The 27,780-nt window shown below is 44.8% G+C and overlaps 2 protein-coding genes across 12 annotated transcripts in view; one reads left to right on the plus strand and one right to left on the minus strand.

The window, feature by feature from the left end:
* LOC114588797 (UDP-N-acetylglucosamine--peptide N-acetylglucosaminyltransferase 110 kDa subunit) overlaps nt 1–5,720 on the minus strand; it is a 75,467-nt gene extending 69,747 nt beyond the window's left edge. For 2 of the 6 annotated variants that reach the window (XM_077922482.1, XM_077922481.1), the window contains exon 1: nt 5,375–5,718. In XM_077922482.1, the coding sequence (XP_077778608.1) occupies nt 5,375–5,411 (37 nt within the window). In that variant the 5' untranslated portion in view covers nt 5,412–5,718. Of the gene's footprint in view, nt 1–5,374 lie in introns of all 6 variants that reach the window. The other 4 variants (XM_077922480.1, XM_077922483.1, XM_077922484.1 and 1 more) reach the window with 4 other exon arrangements.
* A 2,195-nt stretch (nt 5,721–7,915) lies between these two features.
* On the plus strand, nt 7,916–27,741 carry LOC114588796 (BTB/POZ domain-containing protein KCTD16-like). Of its 6 annotated transcripts, XM_077922487.1 has the most exons (6): nt 7,918–8,568; nt 10,479–11,285; nt 18,449–18,536; nt 21,353–21,409; nt 25,867–25,997; nt 26,353–26,998. In XM_077922487.1, the coding sequence occupies exons 2-6, from the start codon at nt 10,490–10,492 to the stop codon at nt 26,889–26,891; spliced, it is 1,611 nt and encodes a 536-aa protein (XP_077778613.1). In that variant the 5' UTR covers nt 7,918–8,568; nt 10,479–10,489; the 3' UTR covers nt 26,892–26,998. The 6 variants fall into 6 exon arrangements, with proteins under 6 accessions (XP_028570128.2, XP_028570127.2, XP_077778613.1 ...); XM_028714295.2 differs by lacking the exon at nt 18,449–18,536 and having other exon boundaries at nt 7,916–8,559; nt 26,353–27,741; XM_028714294.2 differs by lacking the exon at nt 18,449–18,536 and having other exon boundaries at nt 7,917–8,568; nt 26,353–27,741.
* The last annotated feature ends 39 nt before the right edge of the window (nt 27,742–27,780 follow it).

Consider the following 27,780-nt stretch of genomic DNA (forward strand, 5'->3'; position numbering starts at 1 on the left):
ATCTTTGAGAATTGAAAGAAAAAAAGCCATATATATACAGGCCCATTCCAGCCTCTTTTTCTTAAGGGTGACTGCTCCTACTCAGGGTAGATAAAAATCAATGATTTAAAAAATAAAATAAAAATCAGACTTTTAAAATAAAATGCTTTTGGAGGAAAAATCTTTCTAAAGATAGTTTTCTATTTAAGTTATAGTCCAAAGGCTATAAACTTAGACTGAAGGAAATAAGGATTTGTTTTTAGATTTTCATGTGACTCAGTCTAAGGTTGTTGTTGTTTTTATTTTTAAAAACAGTTAACCGCTTCAGCAGTGGTAGGCAACCTTAAAGATCAACTAAACATAAGCTTTCAAGGTATGAGCTTTCATGTGTAATACACACCATCATATACTCTGAAGCAGACTTTTGCCATAAAAGATGTAACTCACAGCTGACGCACATTTCACCTGCACACATTCAGCTTCACATGCTTGGCTAATAATAGTAAGCCACTCTGGACAGCTTCCAACAAAAGATTAAAAATACTTTTAAATATCAGTCATTTAAAACTTCCCAGAATTAAAAAAAATTAAAGGGCCATGTGCCTTTGGCGATCCCACTCTCCATCGTCCCCAAGGTGGTTTCACAAGATGCCGTTTGAGCAAACGTAACCCCCAAGCTAAGTTGAAAATTGCCTGCATATACAGAATTTTTCGTTTGGACACTTTGAACCGTTTTCCAACCGAGATCAAAAAGTTCTAGTGGTTGACATTAGGACATATAGCAAATATTGACCACAAACTCGTCTCTTTCTTCCAGGCAATGTAAAGGGACATCAATCCCCACTCTTTGAGTTTTGAGTGACTGATGTTTTAATGTACCGTATTTTTCGCTCTATAGGACAGACTTTTTCCCCTCCAAAAATGAAGGGGAAATGTGTGTGCGCGCGCATCCTATGGAGCGAATGCAGGCTTTCGCTGAAGCCTGGAGAGTGAGAGGGGTCGGTGCGCACCGACCCCTCTCACTGTCCTGGCTTCAGGCAGCTATCCGCAAGCCTTTGGAGAGCTCCGTAGACTTGCGGATAGCAGCCTGAAGCCCAGGGAGCGCAGCGCCAACTCCCACTGCGCTCCCCGGGCTTCAGGCAGCTATCCGCAAGACTTCTGAGCGCGGCGGGAGTTCCTGCCAGGCTCCGAAGGCTTGCGGATAGCAGCCTGCAGCCTGGGGAGCGCAGCGTCAACTCCCGCTGTGCTCCCTGGGCTTCAGGCAGCTATCCGCAAGCCTGAAGTCCCCAGCCCCGCAAGCTCTGGGAGCAAAGGCAAGGTTGCCGCTCCCCGACCTGTTCTGGGGTCGGGGGAAGCTCGTGTTTCCCTCACCCTCAGCCCCGCAAGCTCGCGCAGCCTCTACCGGCTGGAGAGGTTGCGCATGGCTAAAGAGGAAGCCAAGACAGCGAGCAGGATGGATCCCGCTCGCTGTCTTGGCTTCTTTGCTCTTTTTTTTATCCCCCCCCCCCTAAAAAACTAGGTGCGCCCTATGATCCGGTGCGCCCTATGGAGCGAAAAGTACGGTATTTTTAATCTTCTGCTGGAAGCCACCCAGAATGGCTGGGGAAACCCAGCCAGATGGGAGGGGTAGAAATAATAAATTATTATTACGATTATTATACCTATATTCTCTGCTGCTCCTGGGAGGGGCTTTGTGGAACCCCTGACTGCAACTGTGTTTCAAATATGTCTGTTTCTTTTGTTCAAAAACAAAAGCAACCACACACTACAGTTCAGGCTTCCTCAAACTTGGCCCTCCAGATGTTTTGAAACTACAATTCCCATCATCCCTGACCACTGGTCCTGCTAGCTAGGGATCATGGGAGTTGTGGGCTAAAAACATCTGGAGGGCCGAGTTTGAGGAAGCCTGCTGTAGTTAAATGAGAATATGCAATGAGCAGATGGCTTCTTAAGGAGTTAGGACCATCACCTCTATCATTCAGGCTGGATGTAATCTTGCACAACATCGACTTCTGTGTAATTTTCCTTTCAAGCCGGCTACTTATTACGAGGTCAGTAAACAAGATCAGAAGAGCAGGTTGACACCTAGAGCTGAATTTCAACTGCGCAGACCTATTTTTTAATTTTCATGTGCTGCCAATGACCAGGCACAGCACTCGAGTATGAGCTGAGATTTAGACTACATCACATTCACATGTCACACTACCTACATAGGGCCTTTGCAAGTAAACCACCCAGGGCCGGATTTACGTATTAGCTCAACAAGCTCTAGCATAGGGGGCCCCCAAAAACATTAAAGGGAAAAAACCTGGATGTACATTTCCAAAATATAAGATAAAAAACGAATAAAATAAAACTGACACACAACAACAGTGTGTGGTGTTGTGTCGGCTCCTATTTGTGATGTGCAAATGGCTTTAGATACCTATCAGGTCCATAACTTACCATATAGCATGTATTCAACACAAAAAACAGCAACAATTTGTTGTTGACATAGGACAGCTGGACACAGAAAGGGCCCCATTACCTTCAGTTGCTTAGGCCCTCATCAAACCTAAATCCGGCCCTCTATCTATCATCAATAATCTATTTAATCTATCTATCTATTATTTATCTATCATCTATCTTATCTATCTATTTCTTTCTCTATGCCAGTGCTGGATTTACGTATAAGCTAAACAAGCTCTAACCTAGGGCCCCACTCTCCTGGGGGCCCCCAAAAAAATTAAAGGAAAAAAACCTGGATGTACATTTCCAAAATAGAAGGTAATTAATCTGAGTTTTCTGGGAAATTTTGAATGCGAAGGTTTTCCAGTGCCCCAAATCTACTAGGAGCTGAGAACACCTGAGTTTCGTACAGCACTATACAGTACATGCTTGCTGTGGATAATGATCTCTTTTTGGTGAATCTGAACTGCCTCATGTGGTTGACATCCATTCATTCTGCTTCCTCTTTACAAAACAATGCATTTTTAGAAATGGAAATTTCTCTAAGGAAAATAACAAAACGGTAAAAAAATTCCATCTCACTTTGCCGGTCCACAATAGAGGTAGGAACAAAGAGGTGCAGCTTGGGGTGGAGAGAAAAAACAAACACTAATGGTATCCAAATACTAGATCATGGGTAGGCAAACTAAGGCCCAGGGGCTGGATCCAGGCCAATCGCCTTCTCAATTTGGCCCGTGGACTGTCCAGGAATTAGCATGTTTTTACATTAGTAGAATGTGTCCTTTTATTTAAAATGCATCTCTGGGTGATTTGTGGAGCATAGGAATTCGTTCATTCCCCACCCCCCAAAATTTTTTTAGTCCCCCCTCCCCCCGGTCTGATGAACAGTAGACCGGCCGTCAGCTTAGAAAGTTTGCTGATCCCTGGACTAGATTGTGCGACTGTCTTTCCGCAATAAACCAACAGTCTTCAGCCAGGTAATTTAGGATATTCAGATTTTTTTTTGGGGGGGGGGTGAACCAGCAACCCCAGATGAGCAGATCTAAGAAGCGTAAATCTGCTTATCTATTTGCCCCAGGGGGTGGTTTGGTCAAGCTGGGTTCCAGGGCTGCAGATAGGCACAGAGGCTGCCCGCCCACCCCAACAAACAGCTGCTACCCTGCCTAGTGACTGTATTTTTCCGTGTATAAGACTGTATTTCCCCCCAATTTCTTTAACTCTTGATTTCCTTGACATCTGATGGGAGGGCATTCCAACACCAAGAAGGCCCTCTGCCTGGTTCCCTGGAAAGGCCCTCTGGAAAGAAACCCTGGCCTCCAGGGTGGAGACGTTCTTTCAGGCCTACTGGGCATAGGTTCTATAGGCAAAGTGAACTCAACACAGGCTCTCCTTGTGCATCACCCACGACAAAACAAGCGTGAGAGAGAGAGCAAACAGTAAGAGAGCGGAAAGAAGCAAGAGCGCCTCTCCTACTCCTATTTATTTGGCTTAGTGAAAAGAAGAAGATCCCCTAAAAAGATTTGCAGCCAGACAAAATGGGTTTTTTAATATTTTGCTGGGAGCCGCCCAGAGTGGCTGGGGAAACCCAGCCAGATGGACAGGGTATAGGTTAAAGGTAAAGGTACCCCTGCCCGTACGGGCCAGTCTTGCCAGACTCTGGGGTTGTGCGCCCATCTCACTCAAGAGGCCGGGGGCCAGCGCTGTCCGGAGACACTTCCGGGTCACGTGGCCAGCGTGACATCGCTGCTCTGGCGGGCCGCACACGGAAACGCTGTTTACCTTCCCGCTAGTAAGCGGTCCCTATTTATCTACTTGCACCCGAGGGTGCTTTCGAACTGCTAGGTTGGCAGGCGCTGGGACTGAACAACGGGAGCGCACCCTGCTGCGGGGATTCGAACCGCCGACGTTTCGATCGGCAAGCCCTAGGCACTGAGGCTTTTACCCACAGCGCCACCCATGTCCCATAGGGTATAGGTTAAGCATCCCCAAACTCAGCCCTCCAGCTGTTTTGGGACTACAACTCCCATCATCCCTAGCTAACAGGACCAGTGGTCAGGGACGATGGGAATTATAATCCCAAAACAGCTTGAGGGTCAAGTTTGGCCATGCCTGTTATAGGTGAAACTGACGGGGAAGAATCCGGAACCAGCAAGCCTTCCACAAAGACTGGAATAAATTTACATTACATTTGAAAGACAACTGTAAGCAATCAACATCATTAGCAGGGTGATCTGAAGATTTGCCAGAAGAAACTGGGACCGAATTCAGGATGCATAATGGAATAACTTCGGGAACGACATCACAAGAATAGGAAAGGATGTGAAATGCATAGGAGGCAAAATGGAAGTTTGTAAAAACCATCGGGTGGGAGGCTCAGCAGAGCCAAAGAGATTTGATACGAGGACATGAGGTCATGCAATGCGACTGTATGTCAAATGAATAAAAATTATTTTTTTTTAAAAAAGCAGATGGGCGGGGTATAAATAATTAATTTATAATCATCACCATCAGTTGTTGTTGTGGTTGTCACTAGACCAGGCATAGGCGAATTCCAGATGATTTGAGGCCACAATTCCCAGCACCCCTGGCCATTGGTGCTGTTAGCTAGGGATGATGGGAGGTGTAGTCCCAAAACAGCTGGAGGGCCTCAGCCTCCGGGGGTAGCCAAGGCGGCACCACCCGCCACACCCCCACCGCGGGCCGGACCTCTCCCCGTCGGGGGCCAAGCCTGCGTACCTCCCCCCCCCCGGCCTCCTCCTCCTCCTCAGTCCGACCCCGACGGAGAGGCTCCTTCGCCGCTCTGCGCCCTTTCGGGGCCCAAAAGGCGCTCGGGCCTACCGGGCCCAGGCCGGCCGCCTGAGGGGAAAGACCTCCGTCACATCCAGGGACTCGCGTGCGCCTCGTGGCTCTCCCCTGAGGGGCTAAGCGCCTCCTTCTCCTTCAGTACCTGTGCTGTCGGCAACGTTGCCCACGGAGGCTGCCATGGCTCCGGCGACTCAGCTCCCCGTCCGTCAGCGGCAGCGGCAACTTGCGAAATGGCGGTCGGGGCGCGCGCGGAGGAAAGCGCTATCCAGACCCGGATCTCCTTTCGACAATGTAGTCCCACCGCTTCCCGCGCCTCGGGGGGGGGGGCGGCGCGCTTCCCTGCCGCCGGATGAGAAGTTGAAAAGAAGAAGGGAGGCGAGACACCGAAGTATCCAGGGCTAGAGAAGCCGAAACGGCTGCCAAGAACCGAGGGCGTTCGCGTATATCCCTCCTCCGCGAGAAAGCCAACACACTGCAGTAGATTGGGCGGCGCGCATGCGCACTGGACTACACTCGGCACCTCACCTAAGGAAATGCGCGCGCTCCGTCTGCTGACGCGCATGCGCTCTGAAGGACACTCGCCTCCGCGAAAGAAATGCGCGCGCTCCATCGGCTGACGCGCACGCGCTCTGGAAGACACTCGGCTCGCCTCAGCGAAAGGCTGAGGGGTGCCGCGCGCAAGGGCCGGCGGGAAGGGGGGGAAAGGGCGGGAAAGCGATGGCCGAGGGCTGAGGCAAATCAAGATTCATTCATTCGTATTGTTGTTTTGTTGCGATGGGCGAGGGCTGACGCAAAGATTTATGCATGCATGCATGCATAAGTGATACATTTTTGATAGTCATTCAGTGCCTCTTTCGATTACAGTATTTCTGGAAAATTGGAAATTTCATATGTCGGTCCCACTGTAGCTGCAGACTTCCAGCAGATTATGGTCTGGGTCTCGGAAATACAGTAAACGATTTTATGGGGCCAAGCGCCCCAGTTGTGGCCGCTGGGCCTTCTTCAATGCTGACCCCACAAACCAGTAAGAAAGCGAATTTCGGGGGGGGGGGGAGGCTGAAATTCCATCAAGGGCCATTCACAACATCACAATAATAATAATAATTTTTCCAACGCCTTTTTAACAAAATAGATTTTTTAAGTGTTACAACTATTCAATTCATTGTTAAAAATAACACTTAAAGTAAAAAAAAAACCAAAAAACCACAAGAAACACCAGAACCTGATAGTAAGATTCAACATCTAATAACAATAACAAAAATGTTATTTAAAATAAATTTTATTTTTTAAAAAATAAATTTTAAAAATCCAATTTTAAAAAAAGAATTCATTGCAGCCCCTACCCTAACCTTCAGGTGTTCCACCAGCTGTTCCAGAGGCATCTCTTGTGACAAGGCAGATGCCCAAAGATCCAGGGGTCGGTCCGTGGGCTCTGGATTCAAATCCTTCCCCACCCAGAGGTTGAACTTCTGATGGCTAAAATGCAGAGCTGGGCAGTTTCCCTGCGAATTAATTCATTTTCACCTCTTTTTTTTGTTATTGTTTGTCAAAAAAATGCAATAAAGATTTTTTAAAAATAATTTTACTCTCGGTTCTGTGTATTTTCTTTTTTCTTTTTCTTTTATCAGTATGTTCTGTCCTACTCTTTTCATTTCCATTTTTTCCTTAAACGCATTACTTTGTTTTTGGTATACATGGGTGTAAGGATTAATTCATTTTCACCCTTTAGGACGGTTAAAAGGTAAGGGTAAAGGGAGCACTGACCATTAGGTCCAGTCATGGCCGACTCTGGGGTTGCGGCGCTCATCTCGCTTTATTGGCCGAGGGAGCTTCCGGGTCATGTGGCCAGCATAACTAAGCCGCTTCTGGCGAACCAGAGTAGCGCACGGAAACGCCGTTTACCTTCCCGCCGGAGCAGTACCTATTTATCTACTTGCACTTTGACGTGCTTTCGAACTGTTAGGTTGGCAGGAGCAGGGACCGAGCAACGGAAGCTCACCCCTTCGCGGGGATTCGAACTGCCGACCTTCTGATCAGCGTCCTAGGCTCTGTGGTTTAACCCACAGCGCCACCCACGTCCCTTATTGTTTCTAAAAAAATATTTTTAAAAATGCACTAAGGATTCTTTTTAAAAAAAGGATTTTGCTCCCCAAAGAGACCGTCAATCCCTCAAACAAAAGCAATCTATTATATTATTTTCCTTTCCCTTTTTTTCTTAAACAAAATTACTTTATTTCTCGCTTATGTGGGTATAAGGATTAATTTATTTTCACTTTTTTGTTATTGTTTGTAAATTTTTAAAAAAATGCAATAGACTATTTTGTAAAAAAAGAAAATAATTTTGCTCTCTAATGAGACCGTCAATCCGTCAAACGAAAACAATCTTTTATATTCTTTTTCTTTTCCATCTTTTCTTAAATGCATTACTTTATTTTTTATATATGTGGGTGTAAGGATTAATTTATTTTCACCTTTTTTTAGTGGTTGTTTATAAATTAAGAAAAAATGCAATAAATTTTTTATTTTACTTTTAAAAATAATTTTGCTCCCTAAAACAACAGCGATCCTCCATACTATAAAATAAAAAAATCTTGGGAGATGATAAATGGGTGGCCATTCCCATCACCTGAAAGGAAACGATTTCCATGCCCAGGACCCAGATTTTTTTAAATGAAAATCGGATTTTTAAAATTCAATGAGGTGTTTTTAAAAAAAATATTAAATTGGTTTTTAAAGATTTTTTTGAAAACTGCCATTTGAAGGTGAATTATCCTCTAACGAGACCGCTGATCCCTCAAACAAAAGTGATCCTCCAGAGACCGAGCTATCAAATAAATAAAATTTTGTACATCCCTAATCGCTATCCTAAACCCCTATCCCTATCCGTAACCCCTAGTCCTAGCCCAGTTAGCGCGGAGAAAAGCGAGCGCTCGGCTGCCCTCTTTGGGTACCCGAGGCGACTGTTGGATGATGCGCCTCCGCCCCCGAGCGTGCCGTCAGCGAGCGGAGGGGGCGAGGGGGGGCTGCCGAGGCTTACAGCGGATAAAAACGGGGCCAGACCGGGCTGGGGGCTAGAGGAGGCGCGCCGGGGTCGCGGGGGCGAGCGCGGAGCGTGGACGTTGCAGGCCGCTAGCCATCTACGCGCCCTCGCCGCTGAGTCGCACGGCGCGCCTCTCCTTCCCTCCTGGCTCCCCATTCTTGATGCGCCCGGCTCGGCGGCGGCGCGGGGCTAGCCGCTCCCGTGGGGGGAGGCAAGGAGGGACGAGCAACGGCGGCGGCGGCAAATCCTAGGCTGCCGCGTGGGCGCGCTCGCTTTGGAGAGGACCGGTAGGAAAGGTGGGACCGGACGCGCGTTTGGCGCATCCGAAAGGAGAGAATTCGGCGGGGGCGGGGGTTGGGGCATATGAACCCAAACCGGTGTGGAGCGGGGGTAGCGGCTCCAGTAGGAGGGGGGCCGAGGCGGGATGAGCACCCGCGGCGGTTCCTAGGGTGCCGCTTGGGCGCGCTCGCTTTGGAGAGGACCAGTCGCTGGCAAGGTGGGAACGGACGCGCGTCTGGCGCAGTCAGGCGCCGCAGGATCCGAAAGGAGAGAATTCGGAGTTGCTGGGTGGGTGCGGGGCGGCGGCGGAGCATGTGGACCCAAACCGGCGCCCCCTCGGTCTTCCCCAGCTCTTTCCCACGGGGTCTTTTGCGCCGCAGGATGCCAGGAACTCTCTGCCCCACAAGTCCTGGGTGGAACCCCGAGCTGTGGGAGCAGTTCCTCGAGGGGGCAAGAAAGAAAGGCACCCCAAGCTCGCCGCCATTCACACGCGCGCTGCACCCTTTCGCCTGCCCAGAGACCGTGCGCGCGTCAGGGCGTTCCGACGGGTGCGGCCGCATCCTGCGCGAGGAACCAAGCGACCCGAGGGGGGGAGCCGCTTGGGACGCGGCGCAAAATCCCCTCTTCTTGGGAGACTCGGCTCTGTGTAGGTCACACGTGACGACGGGACACGTGGCTCTTTTGCAGGCCGGCTCAAGGCGGAGGGCAGGGTGGGGGTGGCTGGGCGCTTAAATCCGCGTGTGCTGAATTATTTTTATTCATAAACTTAATAATGCAAACCCACTGGGCAATAACAAAAGTTCCTTTAGAAACACCATTTACAAAGACTCTTAGTTTAGTCTCTAGAAATGTGCTATAACATGAAAGAATAATCGATGATCTATGAGGCAAATGACTAATAATTATAAGTATCTTTATTAATGTGGAATTAAGTGTTATAACCTGTACAATGCAATTGTAGTTAATACAAGGCAGTTTCCTATTTGGAATAATAATAATAATTTATCATTTCTACCCTGCCCATCTGGCTGCATATCCCCAGCCACTCTGGACGGCTTCCAAAAAAATATTAAAATACAATAGTCCTTCAGATATTAAAAGCTTCCCTAAACACGGCTTCCTTCAGATGTCTCCTAAAAGTCTGGTAGTTGTTTTTTTGTTTTTTCCTTTGACATCTGGTGGGTGGGCGTGCCACTACAGAGAAGGCCCTTTGCCTGGATCCCTGTAACTTCGCTTCCCGCAGTGAGGGAACCGCCAGAAGGCCCTTGGCGCTGGAATAATAAAATAATAAATAAAATAAATAAATAAATAAACAGGAATAATAAAAGCCTTTTTTACAGAAAGGTTCGGCCTTGCTGGCATCCTCCGAATATTGACAAGCAGAGTGAGGTTTGATGGCGTTTTTTTATATAGTATCAATATCACCATTGTAGTCCACACTGTTCATGGGGACAGCAGACCTTCGTGTCCTTGTGACACTTAGTGAGTGTAAAATATGGTATTTCTAGTAATATGTCCCATTCATAAATAATGCCAATATTATACACGCCTGTCCATAAAAAAATTAATCAACAGGACTAATTATATTAATGCATCTACCCAATACCCATTCAATTGTATAATTTTATTGCAATTCATTGTACTGTATACTGTGTATACAAACAGCACACAAACATGATCTAAATTACAATACTTTTATTTGTTTTTTTATCTTATATTTTGGAAATGTGCATCCAGTTGTTTTTCTTTTAAATTTTTCCGGGGACCCCCCAAGAGAGTGGGGCCCTAAGCTAGAGCTTGTTGAGCTTATACATAAATCCAGCACTGGCTGATGGCTGACGCAAATATTCATTTGTTCATTCAAACGGCATGTGGGTCGCAGCATCTGGCCGCCCTAACGCCTCTTCTCTGGCTGGTTCTTTTTCAGGTGAGTAGGAAATGGCCTTGGCAGACCCCGGCGGTGGCAGCGCCCAACCCGGCTCAGACTTCCCGGAGATTGTGGAGCTGAACGTTGGCGGTCAAGTCTACCTGACTCGCCGCAGCACTCTGCTGAGCGTCCCTAACTCGTTGCTCTGGGAGATGTTTGCCCACAACGGTGCCCGGCCCTTGGCCCGCGACAGCAAGAACCGCGTCTTCATCGACCGAGACGGTTTCCTCTTCCGCTACATCCTTGACTACATGAGAGACCGGTGCCTCGTGCTGCCGGAAAACTTCCCGGAGAGGGGCCGGCTGCGGCGCGAAGCCGAGTACTTCCAACTCCCTGAGCTGGCCCGGACATTGGCGCCCAAAACCAGCCAGCAGGACTCAGACGAGGAGGGCCAAAGTGACTCCGAGGATCTTTCCCCTGGGCCTGACGCCCCGGGAATCTTGCCTGACGGACAAAGCACAAGGATACCCGGCTTCATCACCATCGCCTACCGGGGCTCGTATGCCCTGGGCCGGGATGGCCAAGCAGACGCCAAATTTCGCCGGGTGGCAAGGATCACGGTCTGCGGCAAGACAGCACTGGCCAGGGAGGTCTTCGGTGAGGCGCTAAACGAGAGTCGGGACCCCGACCGGGCGCCGGGGCGCTACACGTCCCGCTACTACCTCAAGTTCACATTCCTGGAGCAAGCCTTTGACCGGCTGGCCGGCGCCGGGTTCCAGATGGTGGCCAGCAATTCGACGGGGACCTGCACCGTCGAGCCGGCGGACGGCAAGATCTGGACCTCGTACGCCGAATACGTCTTCTACCGTGAGTGACGCTCCAGCCGAGCCGAACCCAAACACACGCAAAAGCGACCCTCCCTCGATCCTCCCTGTAGAGTGTAGACAAACCAACAAACCCTCTGGCCTCTCCTCCCTCGCCTCCCGAACCGAACCCTCTCTGGAGCCTTCAGAGTAGCGCGACCGTCCTCCCCGGCTTTCTCTGAATCATGGACTTGGACGCTGTGACAAGTGGGGTGTGTCTGTGGTGATGTATCCATTTTGCCGAGGGGAATTCCCTCGGATCGCCAAACCGGGATGCCTGCCAGGAATATAGGAGCAAAACGGTGGTCTTGATTCGAAAGACAGTTGCAACAGGACTCGCACCCCAAACAAAGGGAACAAAGTTCTCCCTTTCTCCCCTGGGGAAGCACCATGCACCTATCACAGATACATCATGCATATGTCATGTAAAGGGGGGGAAATACAGGGTGAGTGACTCCATGACAGCCTAGCTGTCCCCCATGGGTCCATGCGGTCAGTAAAAGGAGGAAGTCCCAGCCCGGTAATTTGGAGCAAAACAGTGGTCAGTAGACCATGATTCTTTTTTTTTTTTTTAAGAAACATTTATTAAGGTTTTACAAAAAACATAGGTTTACAGAATAGAGAAAATTAAAACAAAAATTAACAAACTAAAAAGCACACATAGAAAAAAAAGAAGAAAAAGATACAAAATGCAAAAAACAAATAGCTAGAAAGAAAAAATTTAAAATATATATCAATTTTTCAATATCTTTAGGCTCGTTTACTTATTTCCTTGACCTCCTCACACCTCCCCTTTTTGTATTCCCATTTACAAAAACATTTCAGCAAATCCTTACCCTCTTTCATTTATCTTTACTCTATAACTTAACCTATTGTAACTATATATTTTCATCTATTATCAATCCGTATTTGCATATTCTTGTTAATCTTGTTACCAATACCACTTATTTTCAATCCAACATCATTTTAACTTTCATTGATTTTATAGTATTTCTGCAAATAGTCTTTAAATTTCTTCCAATCTTCTTCCACCAACTCTTCTCCCTGGTCTCGGATTCTGCCAGTCATTTCTGCCAATTTCATATAGTCTATCACCTTCATCTGCCACTCTTCCAGTGTGGGTAAATCTTGTGTCTTCCAATACTTTGCAATCAGTATTCTTGCTGCTGTTGTTGCATACATAAAAAAAGTTCTATCCTTCTTTGGCACCAATTGGCCGACTATGCCCAAGAGGAAGGCCTCTGGTTTCTTCAGGAAGGTATATTTAAATACCTTTTTCATTTCATTATAGATCATCTCCCAGAAAGCCTTAATCTTTGGGCACGTCCACCAAAGGTGAAAGAATGTACCTTCAGTTTCTTTACATTTCCAACATTTATTATCGGGCAAATGATAGATTTTTGCAAGCTTGACTGGTGTCATGTACCACCTGTATATCATTTTCATAATATTCTCTCTTAAGGCATTGCATGCCGTAAATTTCATACCTGTGGTCCACAAACATAATGTTATGTCCAACATCTTGTGCCCATTTAATCATAGCAGATTTAACCGTTTCATCTTGAGTGTTCCATTTTAACAGCAAGTTATACATTCTTGAAAGTATCTTAGTTTTGGGATCTAACAGTTCTGTTTCCAACTTAGATTTTTCCACCTGGAAGCCAATTTTTTTGTCCAAATTATATACCTCTCTTATTGGATAATAATGAAGCCAATCTCGCACTTTGTCTTTTAATTTCTCAAAACTCTGCAATTTCAATTTGTCTCCTTCTTGCTCCAAAATTTCCCAATATTTCGGCCACTTGGCCTCCATATTGAGCTTTTTCTGAGCCTTTGCCTCCATCTGTGACAACCACCTTGGGGTTTTATTTTCAAGTAAGTCTTTATATCTTATCCAGACATTAAACAATGCTTTCCTGACAATATGGTTTTTAAATGCTTTGTGTGCTTTAACCTTGTCGTACCACAAATATGCATGCCACCCAAAAACATTATTAAAACCTTCTAAATCCAAAATGTCTGTGTTCTCAAGAAGCAGCCATTCTTTCAACCAGCAGAATGCTGCTGATTCATAATAAAGTTTAAGGTCTGGCAGGGCAAATCCACCTCTTTCCTTTGCATCAGTTAGTATTTTAAATTTTATTCTGGGCTTCTTGCCCTGCCAGACAAATCTAGAAATGTCTCTCTGCCACTTCTTGAAACAGTCCATTTTGTCCAGAATTTGTAATGATTGAAACAAAAACAACATTCTTGGCAATACATTCATTTTTATCGCAGCAATTCGACCCAACAAGGAAAGCTTCAAATTTGACCATATTTTCACTTCTTTTCACTTCTGACCAACATTTTTCATAGTTGTCTTTAAATAAATTCCCATTTTTAGCTGTCATGTTAATCCCCAGGTATTTCACTCTCTTGACCACTGTTAAACCTGTCTCATTCTGAAACCTCTCTTTCTCAATCGGTGTTAAATTTTTCTCAAGGACTTTAGTTTTTAACTTATTCAACTTAAATCCTGCCACATGACCAAATTCTTGAATCAGTTCTAATACTCTTTTAGTACTAGATTCTGGCTCCTGTATAGTCAATACTAAGTCATCTGCAAAAGCTTTCAATTTATATTGTTTAACCTTTATACCTTTGATCAGATGGTCCCTTCTAATCATATTTAACAGAACCTCCAGGACCGAAATGAAGAGCAATGGGGAAATTGAGCAGCCTTGTCGTGTCCCTTTCTCTATCTTGAATTCCTCTGTCACCACATTGTTAACTATTAATTTCGCCTTTTCTTCTGAATAAATTGCACTTATACCATTTTCAAACCTTTGACCAACCCCCATCCCCTGAAGATTTTTCTTCATAAAGCTCCAAGAAATATTATCAAAGGCTTTCTCCGCATCCACAAAAATTAAAACTGCTTTAGTGTTGATGTCCACTTATAACTTCTCCAAAATATTGATTATATTCCTCGTGTTGTCAGACAAGTGTCTGCCTGGGAGAAAGCCAGCTTGGTCCTTGTGTATCTCTTCCACTAATACTTTTTTTAATCTTTTGGCCAAAATGTCAGCAAATATTTTGTAATCCACATTAAGCAGGGATATGGGTCGGTAATTCCTGAGTTGTGTCTTTTCAGACTCAGTTTTCGGTATAAGTGTAATATATGCTTCTTTCCACGACTGGCACTTTCCCCCCCTCCAAAATTTCATTGCAAACCTCCTTTAGTGGTTGAATTATCCAGTCCTTCAAAGTTCTATAATATTTTGAGGTTAAACCATCCGGCCCTGGAGATTTGCCCAACTGCATATTCTGAATGGCACCTTCTACCTCCTGTTCTGTAATTTTGTAGTTCAGCATTATCTTATTTTCTTGAGAGATTTTTTGTAATCCATTTGATTTCAAAAATTGGTCTATGTCAAACTCTTTCTGAGGCCCTTGTGTATATAACTGTTTAAAGTACCTCTGGAAACATTTTCTTATTTCCACTGGATTCTGAATGTTCTTTCCTTCCACTTCCAAATTAGTAATAGTGTTAAGCTTTTGTCTTTTTTTCATTTGCCAGGCTAACAGTTTCCCACATTTATTAGCCGATTCAAAAGTCCTTTGTCTCATTTGTTTAATTTTCCATTCAATTTCCTGATTCATCATCTTCATATAGTGCACTTGATGTAACTTTATTTCTCTCAGAATCTCTTGTGAATCTCTCAGTTTCTTCTCGCCCTTTTTTATTTTTTCCAAAACCTTTTTTCTCTCTCGTTTTGAGCTCTCTTCTTTATTGAATTCTGTTGAATCAGAAACCCCCTCATAACTGCTTTACTTGCGTCCCAGATTACTCTTTTTTCAATGGTAGTGTTCAAATTTATCTCAAAATAGTCTCTCAAGGTTTTTTGGGCCTTCTTAATAACCTCTTGATCTCTAAACAAGGTGTCACTCATCCTCCATCTGAAGGAACCGGTTGGTGTTAATTTCATCTCCATTTTCACGGCATTATGGTCGGAGCACGTTTTAGGGCAGATCTCTACTTTCCGGGTCTTAGGTGCCAGTCCTCTAGTTATCCAAATTTGGTCAATTCTTGTCCACGTCATTTTGGCTTCAGAAAAGAAGGTTCCCTCTCTACCCAAGGGATTCCTAGTTCTCCAGATGTCAATCAAATCCATATTGTCAGTCAATTCAAAAAATGTTTTTGGTAGTCTGCCATCTTTAGTAACTACCTGTCTCTGCGACTTGTCCATGTTTGTGGATACCACTCCATTCATATCTCCCATCAAAATAATGTTGTAGTCCATATAATCTAGCAAAGTCTCGTGCAACTTCTTAAAAAATTCAGATTTCCCCTCATTCGGTGCATATACTCCTACTATCAAAAATTTTTCTCCTTGTGTTTGAATTTCAATTGCTACAAATCTTCCTTGATCATCTTTAAAGACAAATTTCGGTGTTAGGCTCTCTTTTGCATAAATAACTACTCCTCGCTTTTTAACCTTGTCTGATGAAATAAACTCTTGGCCCAGTCTTTTATTAATCAATATTTTCCTGTGTAGCCTTATCACATGTGTTTCCTGTAAACAAATCAAGTCCAATTGTTCCTTTTTCAATAAGTGAAACACTTTCTTCCTTTTCTCCGGGGAGTTAAGTCCATGAATATTCCAACTTAATAGTTGCAGAGACATGGTGTATTTAACTTGCTGTTCCTCCAACTGCTCCCAATAAATCCTCTTGTTCTGACGGTGGTATCACTTTCTCTAACTTGTCCAGTCCCAAAGGTAGTGATACTTTGTATAGTATTCCTGGTCTTAGGGCTCTTGGCTCTTCTTCGACTCCTTTTTGCAGGTCTTCTCCGTGATCTCTCAGAAATTTATCTTTATCCTCCACTGATCTTATTTTAAACTTTTTACCTTTAAAGGTAAAAGATAGTCCTTGGGGAAATTCCCACCTAAAGATGGTTCTATTTTCTTTCAGCAGGGCCACCAAATCTCCGTAGTTAGACCTAAGGTCCAAAAGATATTTCGGAATATCCTTAAATATCTCCACTCTTGATTCGTTTATTTCCAAGGTATTCTGGTAGTGCAGACTCAATATTTTATCTCTCTCCTCTTTTGATCGAAGGGTAATCAAACAGTCTCTCACTCTGTTCTTTCTCCCTCCTCTTCCAAGTCTAAAAGCACTTACTATCTTAAAGTCTTGTTTATCATCCAGTTTCCAAAAGTCTGCAAATTCCTGTGTTAGAAAATCACTTAGGCTGTCTTTCTCGAGTTCAGGCACCACCCTAATCTTCAGATTGGTCTGCTTCTCCTTCAGTTCGATCATAGACAAAAGTGACTGGTGGGCCCCAAGCTGTTTACATATCGGTGTTATCTTTTCCTCTACAGCCACTGCTTTTTCTTTTGCTTCCTGGACTGTCTTTTGATTTGATGTAGATTCTTGCAGCAATTTTTCAATAGATTCTGTATTTGAATTCACCTTCTGCCCCAAATTGTTGATACTTGTGGTGTTTTGGTCAATTTTATTTGTTGCTTCAGTAACTTGTTTGCTTAATTTATCCAAGGTTTCGTAAATTTTACTTAAAACTGAAGTGAATCCTTCTTCCGATATCATACCTTTTGCCCCAGCTTGTACAGGGTCTTCCCCTTGTGATACAGGAGGGCCGGATGCAGATGCTCTGTGCTGCTGCACTGGTCTGCTGGAGTCTGACCTTGCCCGATCTTGTTGTCTTTTCCTCCATAACACTTTGTCTGAGAGTCAAGGTCAATCCCACGGTCAGGCTTGTTTTGCAGTGGAAATTTCCCTGGCTAGTTAGAGATGGAAAATTCCCCAACCAGTTGTAACAATTTCAGTGAGCCTCTAGGGTAACACAGTAACAGTCCAAGTAGTGCAATAAAGTATCTTCCCAACTCTCAAAAGTCCCCCTTCAGCAAAATAAATAACAGTTTCAAGTCCAAAGTATCTCACTTGCAGAGTTAGCTGTCAGAGAATTACATTGTCCATAAGTAGTACGACTCTCAATACAACAGTTCTGTTTAGTCTTGGCAATCCGTTTCCAAGGATTGAGTGGTGGTCTTATATCCCTTTTTTCCTTCTTTTCTTTCTCCTTTTTATTTTTTACATGCAGAAAATACTTTCCCTTCTTCCCTCCCCTCTCCTTCAATTCAGGGAGGGAGTTCTTTTGATTTGACGTTTGGATTTGAATCTTTTTAACGCACCTCTCCCAGTCTTAGCTTATACAGTCTTTGCTTTGATCTATATACAAAACGGAAGGTGGACTTCCTGTTTGCACCTTCCCGCTTCAGTACCAAATTAAACCTTCTTTTTCTTTTAGCCTTCAATCTTAAAGCTTGACCTACTCACGGGTTGTTGTTTAATAGCCAAATTGTCACAGGAAAAGTGGTCAGCGCTCTCCGGCAACAGCTGCGCGGCTTCACTCCACGGAAGTAGCGATCGACCCTCAGCACCGTGCCAAAGCCCCGTTTCGCTCCGGAGCCCCTCACAGGGTTCCCTTGCAAGTTGGGGGGGCGCTATAGGTGCCCACCGAGTCCCACGGTCACAGGCTTCCCCCGCCTGTGATTTTTGGAAAGGTCCCCGCTTCGCCGTAGCGGCAAGACCCGATTTCCACGGAGCTATTCCCTCCGAATTAGAGAGAATCCGCCATTGCCAATGGCGCCGCCTCCGGAAGTCCCAGTAGACCATGATTCTTACTGTTGTGCCACAGGTCCCCCCAGGAGTAAGAACCCCAAGCATGGGGCAATGTCAACTTTTAAAACTTCCTTCTTCCCCCCAGAATACAGTGGTACCTTGACTAAAGTCCAGTCTATTATAACTCCGTTTTGGACTAAGTCCAATTACAACCCAGAAATGACTGCTCCGGGCTGAGTCATTTTTTTGATATAAGTCGGGCCCGGCTGCTGTTTTAGGGGTTGCTTTTCATCATCTGGTTCCTGTTGAGTGTGTTTCGTTTGTTAATTGAGTCCCTCGCTGCTAATCAGAGGCTTCCTGTTGAGTCTGCCAGCTGTTGAGTCTCGAGCACCCACGCAACACAGAGGTGATATCTGGAGGTTTAGTTTTTGCTAATTTTATTGCATTTTGATTTGTGTGGCTTTTTCAGCTTTTTGACTGTGACTTCGTTTTATGGGACTGATCTGTGACTGTGGCTTGTGATTTCGTTTTTGTGACTAGTTTTTGTGACTGTGTGGAACTGGTTGATTGTTTGGCTGCAGAAATGGATAAAAGCCCCCCATCCAAACAATGACTATCATCAGTGCACGTAAGGAAAAAAAATGTTAATTTTTTTCATCTACACTACTGTCTTATTTACTTTATAGCACAGTACTTTGATTATTACAGAGACACGAGTGGCGCTGTGGGTTAAACCACAGAGCCTAGGACTTGCCGATCAGAAGGTCAGCAATTCGAATCCCCGCGACAGGGTGAGCTCCCGTTGCTCGGTCCCTGCTCCTGCCAACCTAGCAGTTCGAAAGCACGTCAAAGTGCAAGTAGATAAATAGGTACCACTCCAGCGGGAAGGTAAACGGCGTTTTCATGCGCTGCTCTGATTCGCCAGAAGCAGCTTAGTCATGCTGGCCACATGACCCGGAAGCTGTACGCCGGCTCCCTTGGCCAATAAAGCGAGATGAGCGCCGCAACCCCAAAGTCGGCCACGACTGGACATAGTGGTCAGGGGTCCCTTTACCTTTACCTTTACATTGATTATTGCCTTCATTTTATGGATATATGGTCTCGTTAGACAGTAAAATTCATGTTAAATTGCTGTCTTAGCAGGTGTTTTCCATTGTCTGGAACGGATTAATCCATTTTCAATTACTTTCTATGGGAAAGCATGCTTTGTTTTAAGTCCGCTTCGTTTTAAGACCGGACTTCCGGAATGGATTACGGTCTTAAATCAAAGTACCACTGTACACTTCACATAGCATCGTTGAGACATCATCATGACATCACTAGCACATCGCAAATGGGGAGGGGTATACGGGGGTAACGCAAGTTCAATATCGTATGCCTTTCCTGACACCCCTTATGTCCAAAGTCTGTTTCGGGGGCCTAATCCCCCGTTTCCGGGGCCAGATGTTGGCATTTCCCAGGGACAGTCTCGGGGTTTACAAATCCATCCCCAGATTTCATTTCATGTCCCTGGATTTCTATTGTCAGTGTTCTAGATCTATGAATAGGGAATGAATCTTGTGTGATTGGTTCAACTGCACAAGACACATCATGCGGGGATTTCTAGTGAGGCAACATGGCGGACGCCACAGACACCATATCACTACAATAATCCATGAGATATTTTTTATACATGTCCCATTTTCTAATAAAGGTTTATCAGGGCGGTTTCACGGTTTCTCTGTTAACTTTGCCTATTATTCTTATTCTTATTATTTAGGATCATTGCTTTGTTCTAGCACGTCTCATAGACAAGTATTATTATTATTATTATTATTATTATTATTATTATTATTATTATTTAATTTTTATAAGATCTATTATTTGATTGTTGATGTAAACCTCCAAAAGGCATTTTGTACCATCAGGTTTCAACTTCTATCTTCAGTACTTTAATGCTATGGCTAGTGGCTGATGCAAATAAAAGATTGTCCTGATCTGGAAAAAAAATAAAAAAGTAAAACCAGGTTTGTCCATAACAAAAAGGAAAATTGGGATATTTGTTCCATTACATCACGTTCTAACATCTATCGTCTCTCAACATTTCTTTGTCTAACGCACTATGTATTTCTGTTCTCTCAGTTGAATTTTGACGATAATATCTGATCTTGGATCACAGAAGTTCTTCAAAGGCTGCCACAGACACCATATACCTACAATAATCCATGAGATATTTTTTATACATGCCCCATTTTCTAATAAAGGTTTGATCAGGACAGTTTCTTGGTTTCTCTGTTAACTTTGCCTGTTATTATTATTATTATTATTATTATTATTAAAGGTCATTGCTTTGTTCTAGCACAAATCATAGACAAGTATTATTATTATTATTTATTTAATTTCCATACTGCCTGATACCTGAAGGTCTCGGGGTGGTTTGCATAAAATACCAAATGCATAAAATCAAAACGAAACCAGCAACCCAATAAAAAAAACCTAGAAGAGCCAGCATTTTTTAAAAGGGTATAGGATGCTAAGAAAGCGCGTGGTGGGCTTGACACGGCTTTCATCAATTTGATTTTTTAATAATAATAATAATAATATTTATTCAGTTTTCCATTTTCTCCTGGGGATTCCAGGCCAAGACATACCAAAAAAATGCAAAAAGGAATATTCTTGTATGCGACGGAAGCAGCAAGAATATTCATCACAACGAATTGGAAGGGAGAGAAAATCCCAACAAAATGAGAGTGGCAAAGTAAGTCATTGGAGTTTGCAAAAATGACAAAAACAGGTAATACTGAGATTTATTCAAAAATGGGACGTGTTCAAAAAATAACTAGAGGATTATTGCAGTAAGATGACATCAGCGGCAATGTTCGAGCAACTCCTGTGTTTGGATGTGGAAATATAAGAGAATAGAACATTGGCAAAGATTATTAAAAAGAAAATAGAGATAATTTTTGTTGTCTATTTTTTAAGACAGATAACTTTGATTTTTTGCCTTTTTTGAAGTTTGAAAAAGCAATCTAAAAAGGGAGAAAATAGAGATTAATAGTTTATCAGATCAGGAAATACATGGTGAGGTGGCAGGAGGTCATAGGAATTTAACAAGAATGGATTGAGCAAATATTGATATTCTTTAGTATTTTCGTTTGGGGTTTTCATACACTTTTCTTTAATTTCCCCAGAGGGGTTGGGGAAACCTAGGCAGATGGGCAGGGTAGAAATAATAAATTACATTATTATTATTATTATTATTATTATTATTTCCAATAAAGCATTTAATACAAGAAGAAGAAGAAGATACCAGTGTGTTTCAAAACAGCAACGGGAATTCCTAAAATCACTATCCAGCCTTTATTTAAATAATAGCAGCCGGCTGGAACTGAAATGGGAGATTGTTATGTTATGAGATTGATCTTCTCTAAAGCTGCCATTTGCTCCCTTTCTTCCTTCCTCCAGGTCCTCCGGCTTGTCAGGATTCCCAAAAGGTGTCAGGAGAACACCCCCATTTCCCAGGTAAGAAGAGTTCCACTTTCTCTCTCTCTCTCTCTCTCTCTCTCTCTCTCTCTCTCTCTCAAGTCTCTATAAAAAGTGCAAGCCAGATTCTTTCTTTCTTTCTCTCTCAGTCGCTCTCTCCGTGTCTTTCTTTCTTTCTTTCTTTCTTTCTTTCTTTCTTTCTTTCTTCCTTTCTTCCTTTCTTCCTTTCTTCCTTTCTCTCTCTCTCTCTCTCTTCCCTTCTTTCCTTCACGAGTTCTTACCACATCCCACAATTAACTGCATCTCCGCATTTTCCAAATAATTATACAAATCACATATAAAGATAGAATAAAATTTGACATAACAAGCACCTTCACATTCCTGCCAGCGGTTTTAAATGTGTACAGTGATCTTTTCAATTAAGGAAAAATCTGGCTTAAAAGAGATGTAGAGCTGGGTCTCATGTTCAACCCGCCAAGTATTTTTAGTAGGTCATTCCAGCTTCTCCGGGGCCACTTCTTCTCCTGCCTTCCCATAATCCTATTAGCCTGAGAGAAGGGACTGAGCTATAAGAGGAAAAAAGCCCCTCTCTTAGCCGACAGCTTGAGATTTTAAATCTTTAAATCAGTCGCTCAAATCAGGATAGCTCCTTCGGCCTGCTGACAAGCTGCTGGAGAATAATAATAATAATAATAATAATAATAATAATAATAATAATAATAATAATAATAACAACCCTATCCCTAATGTTGTTGTCGTTTAGTTGTGTCCGACTCTTCGTGACCCCACAGACCAGAGCATGCCAGGCAGTTCTGTCTTCCACTGCCTCCCGCAGTCTGCTCAAACTCATGCTGGTAGCCTCAAGAACACTATCCAACCATCTCGTCCTCTGTCGTCCCCTTCTCCTTGTACCCTCCATCTTTCCCAACATCGGGGTATTTTCCAGGGAGTCTTCTATTCTCATGAGGTGGCCAAAGTATTGGAGCCTCAGCTTCACAATCTGTCCTTCCAGTGAGCACTCAGGGCTGATTTCCTTAAAAATGGATAGGTTTGATCTTCTTGCAGTCCATGGGACTCTCAAGAGTCTCCTCCAGCACCATAATTCAAAAGCATCAATTCTTCGGCGATCAGCCTTCTTTATGGTCCAGCTCTCACTTCCATACATCACTACTGGGAAAACCATGGCTTTAACTATACGGACCTTTGTTGGTAAGGTGATGTCTCTACTTCTCAAGATGCTGTCTAGGCCTGTCATTGCCCTTCTCCCAAGAAGCAGGCGTCTTTTAATTTCGTGGCTGCTGTCACCATCTGCAGTGATCATGGAGCCCAAGAAAGTAAAATCTCTCACTGCCTCCATTTCTTCCCCTTCTATTTGCCAGGAGGTGATGGGACCAGCTGCCATGATCTTTGTTTTTTTGATGTTGAACTTCAGACCATATTTTGCGCTCTCCTCTTTCACCCTCATTAAAAGGTTCTTTAATTCCTCCTCACTTTCTGCCATCAAGGTTGTGTCATCTGCATATCTGAGGTTGCTGATATTTCTTCCAGCGATCTTAATTCCGGCTAGGGATTCATCCAGCCCAGCCTTTCGCATAATGAATTCTGCATATAAGTTAAATAAGCAGGGAGACAATATACAGCCTTGTCGTACTCCTTTCCCAATTTAGAACCAATCAGTTGTTCCATATCCAGTCCTAACTGTAGCTTCTTGTCCCACATAGAGATTTCTCAGGAGACAGATGAGGTGACCAGGCACTCCCATTTCTTTAAGAACTTGCCATAGTTTGCTGTGGTCGACACAGTCAAAGGCTTTTGCATAGTTAATGAAGCAGAAGTAGATGTCTTTCTGGAACTCTCTAGCTTTCTCCATAATCCAATGCATGTTTGCAGTTTGGTCTCTGGTTCCTCTGCCTCTTCTAAATCCAGCTTGCACTTCTGGGAGTTCTCGGTCCACATACTGCTTGAGCCTTCCTTGTAGAATTTTAAGCATAACCTTGCTAGCGTGTGAAATGAGTGCAATTGTGCGGTAGTTGGAGCATTCTTTGGCACTGCCCTTCTTTGGGATTGGGATGTAGACTGATCTTCTCCAATCCTCTGGCCACTGCTGAGTTTTCCAAATTTGCTGGCATATTGAATGTAGCACCTTAACAGCATCATCTTTTAAAATTTTAAATAGTTCAGCTGGAATACTATCACTTCCACTGACCTTGTTATTTGCAGTGCTTTCTAAGGCCCATTTGACTTCACTCTCCAGGATGTCTGGCTCAAGGTCAGCAACCACACTACCTGGGGTGTACGAGACATCCATATCTTTCTGGTATAATTCCTCTGTGTATTCTTGCCACCTCTTCTTGATGTCTTCTGCCTCTGTTAGGTCCTTACCACTTTTGTCCTTTCTTATGGTAATCTTTGTACGAAATGTTCCTTTCATATATCCAATTTTCTTGAACAGATCTCTGGTTCTTCCCATTCTGTTGTCTTCCTCTATTTGTTTGCATTGCTCGTTTAAGAAGGCCTTCTTGTCTCTCCTTGCTATTTTTTGGAAATCTGCATTCAATTTCCTGTATCTTTCACTATCTCCCTCGCATTTTGCTTGCCTTCTCTCCCCCGCTATTTGTAAGGCCTCGTTGGACAGCCACTTTGCTTTCTTGCATTTCCTTTTCATTGGGATGGTTTTAGTTGCTGCCTCTTGTATAATGTTACGAGCCTCCATCCATAGTTCTTCAGGCACTCTGTCCACCAAATCTAAATCCTTAAACCTGTTCCTCACTTCCACTGTGTATTCATAAGGGATTTGACTTAGATTGTATCTTACCGGCCCAGTGGTGTTTCCTACTTTCTTCAGTTTAAGCTTGAATTTTGCTATAAGAAGCTGATGATCTGAGCCACAGTCAGCTCCAGGTCTTGTTTTTGCTGACTGTATAGAGCTTCTCCATCTTTGGCTGCAGAGAATATAATCAATCTGATTTCGATGCTGCCCATCTGGTGAGGTCCATGTGTAGAGTCGTCTCTTGTGTTGTTGGAAAAGAGTGTTTGTGATGACCAGCTTGTTCTCTTGACAGAACTCTATTAGCCTTTGCCCTGCTTCGTTTTGATCTCCAAGGCCAAACTTGCCAGTTGTTCCTTTTATCTCTTGACTCCCTACTTTAGCATTCCAATCCCCTATAATGAGAAGAACATCCTTCTTTGGTGTCACTTCTATAAGGTGTTGTAAGTCTTCATAGAACTGATCAATTTCAGTTTCTTCAGCACCAGTAGTTGGTGCATAAACTTGGATTACTGTGATGTTAAAAGGTCTGCCTTGGATTCGTATCGAGATCATTCTTTCATTTTTGAGATTGCATCCCAGTACAGCTTTCGCCACTCTTTTGTTTACTATGAGGGCCACTCCATTTCTTTTACGGGTTTCTTGCCCACAGTCGTAGAAATGATAGTCATCCGAACTGAATTTGCCCATTCCTGTCCATTTTAGTTCACTGATGCCCAGGATGTCAATATTTATTCTTGCCATCTCATTTTTGACCACATCCAACTTACCCAGGTTCATGGTTCTTACATTCCAGGTTCCTATGTAATATTTTTCTTTACAGCATTGGACTTTCCTTTCACTTCCAGGCATATCCGCAACTGAGCGTCCTTTCGGCTTTGGCCCAGCCGCTTCATCAGCTCTGAATCTACTTGTACTTGTCCTTTGCTCTTCCTCAGTAGCATGTTCATAGAATCATAGAATCATAGAGTTGGAAGAGACCACAAGGGCCATCGAGTCCAACCCCCTGCCAAGCAGGAAACACCATCAGAGCACTCCTGACATATGGCTGTCAAGCCTCTGCTTAAAGACCTCCAAAGAAGGAGACTCCACCACACTCCTTGGCAGCAAATTCCACTGTCAAACAGCTCTTACTGTCAGGAAGTTCTTCCTAATGTTTAGGTGGAATCTTGGACGCCTTCCGACCTGAGGGGCTCATCTTCCAGCGTCATAACTTTTATATGCCTGTTGTCTTTGTCCATGGAGTTTTCTTGGCAGGGATACTGGAGTGGCTTGCCGGTTCCTCCTCCAGGTGGATCACGTTTGGTCAAAACTCTCCACTATCACCTATTCATCTTGGGTGCCCTCCTTGGCATAGTTCATAGCTTCTCTGAGTTATTCAAGCCCCTTTGCCACGGCAAGGCAGTGATCCATGAAGGGGGGCAAGGCAGTGATCCATGAAGGGGCTATCCCTAATACCTGTCCCTAACTCCTATCCCTATCTCTAACCCTTATCCCTAACAACAACAACAACAACAACAATCTACCCTGGTTGGTCCCTGCCAGTTTTGATATTGGATTGTAGATCGCAGCCAACTTCAAGTTGGACATGCCTGGATATGATGATTGTTGGTTACATGTATTTTCAGCAACTTGGAAATAAAGTTGGGGAGGGAGATGCTCGTCTTAGTCCTCTCTCTCTCAGTAGTAGTAGTAGTAATTTATTATTATTTATACCCCTCCCAGGAAGCCTCTGGCTCAGCGTGGCTCAGCTGCCTTCTGCAGCACCGGTGGGAACAGAGAAGGACGTCCGGAAAAGCCTCGCCTCTTCCTCTGAGCCCATTTTGGACCTCCGGACAGATGCAGCATCCGTGCTTCCAGGTGAGATGCTCAAGAAAATCACCCTTTTAGAGTTTAAATTGGGAGAAATAAACGCAGTAGACGGACAAAAGATTCTCAAAAGGAGGAAATCACATGGCGGGAAGCTGGTTACAGGTGCGTTTGAATATCTGAAGTTCAAGGCTTCCGGCTAAGACCCATGGGATGCCCTCCTCAAAGAATAAAGATGCACCAGTCTTGGGCATAAGGAACAGTAAGAAGCTAAAGCCCTCCCCTGCTGGGACTGAAGGCAGGCTAGAGGCTGGGGTTACAAAGAAGTAGGAGTGGGTTATTATTTACTCCTCTCTTCTTCTCCTCCTCTCCTCTCCTGCTTCTTCCTCCTCCTTCTCTCCTCCAGCGTCCACCATCCCCACCAGCACCACACCAACCGCCCCGCCAACTGCCACGGAGCACCCCCCCACTGCCACCCTCAAAAGATCCCCCGTGCTGCCAGCCGGGGCCACCACTGAACCGGCCCCACCAGACCTACCCCAGAGCTCCAAGGAGGCCGCCCAGGAGAGACCTTTCTCTTCCGCCAACTTCTCCCCCGACCCAGATCCGGCTTTGCCCCCTCCTCCGGATCAAGACCCCCTCCCGGAAACCAGGGGATCTTGGGGGTCCTTGCCGTGGCCGGAGGCCCCTGAAGAGTGCGGCCCGCCCCGGCCCACCACCTTGGACTTCTCCAAGCCCCTCCAGAAGCTGGAGGAGGCGAAGCAGGTGGGCGTTGAGGAGAACGGGCTGGAACGTGGCCCGCCGCCTCCCGGCGAAGAGAGGAAGGCTCTGCAGTTGGAGCTGGGCAAATGCATTGAGGACTTTCGGAGAATCCGAGTGCCTGCCTCGTTCCCCAACAAAAAACGGGCGTGGCAAAGCGAGCTGCTCCAGAAATACCAGCTCTGAGGGACTCTCGTGGATCCATCAAATGGAAGCAATCATCAATGGACCGTACTATAAAATAAAGGAGACAGTTGTAGATGAGAAAAATAAAAATGGATTTCCCCCCCTGACCTGCAGTGGTGATAGTCGTTGTTTGGATGGGGGGCTTTGATCCATTTCCGCAGTAATGCCATCCATCCATTCGGAGCTGAACCGGGTTCCGCACAGTCGCGAAAACAAACCGAAAAAGCGGCAAACTGAATCTGCTCCGGAAGTCTGTTTGACGTCCGAAATGTTCAGAAGCCGAGACGCAGATTCCAGTTGGCACAGGCACCCCAGAAAGGACCACCAACAGCTGCGTCGGACTTTCAGCTTCCAAAAAACGTCCAGAAACCAGAACACTTACTTCTGGGTTTTGGGCATTTGGGAACCAGGGTGTTTGGGTACCAAGGCGCTTGGGAACCAGGGTGTTTGGGTACCAAGACATTTGGAAACCAGGGCGTTTGCTACCAAGGCGTTTGGGTACCAAGGCATTTGGGAACCAGGGTGTTTGGGAACCAAGACGTTTAGAAACCAGGGTGTTTGGGAACCAAGGTGTTTGGGAACCAGGGTGCTTGGGAACCAGGGCTGATGCGGTCGATGTTTGTTGGAAGTATGAAGGTTATCGCCTCTGGCATGCAGAGCATCCCTGGGTGTGTTCGCAGGAATGCATTTCGGATTAATTTGATTTTCCGGTCCATTGTGATTCCCTCCATGCTCCCGCCCCACAGCGCATTGTCCCAGCATGTTGGTTGTGGCCAAGACAGTCTGCCAAGGGAAATGCTGTTGTTGTTGTACTGTTAAAGGCTGTATTTTGCAGCTTCATTGCTTTCCAGGAACGGTTGCCAGGAAAACCCGGCTCAGCAAACACACC

Source organism: Podarcis muralis, chromosome Z, assembly GCF_964188315.1.
Source record: "Podarcis muralis chromosome Z, rPodMur119.hap1.1, whole genome shotgun sequence".
Taxonomy (NCBI): Eukaryota; Metazoa; Chordata; class Lepidosauria; order Squamata; family Lacertidae; genus Podarcis; species Podarcis muralis.

Excerpts from the sequence above, each read along its gene's own strand:
- LOC114588796 (XM_028714295.2), top strand. The coding sequence starts at position 10,490 with ATGGCCTTGGCAGACCCCGGCGGTGGCAGCGCCCAACCCGGCTCAGAC. Across the intron at positions 11,286-21,352 it reads CGCCGAATACGTCTTCTACC|GTCCTCCGGCTTGTCAGGAT; the intron begins GTGAGTGACGCT and ends TCCTTCCTCCAG. Across the intron at positions 21,410-25,866 it reads AGAACACCCCCATTTCCCAG|CCTCTGGCTCAGCGTGGCTC; the intron begins GTAAGAAGAGTT and ends CCTCCCAGGAAG.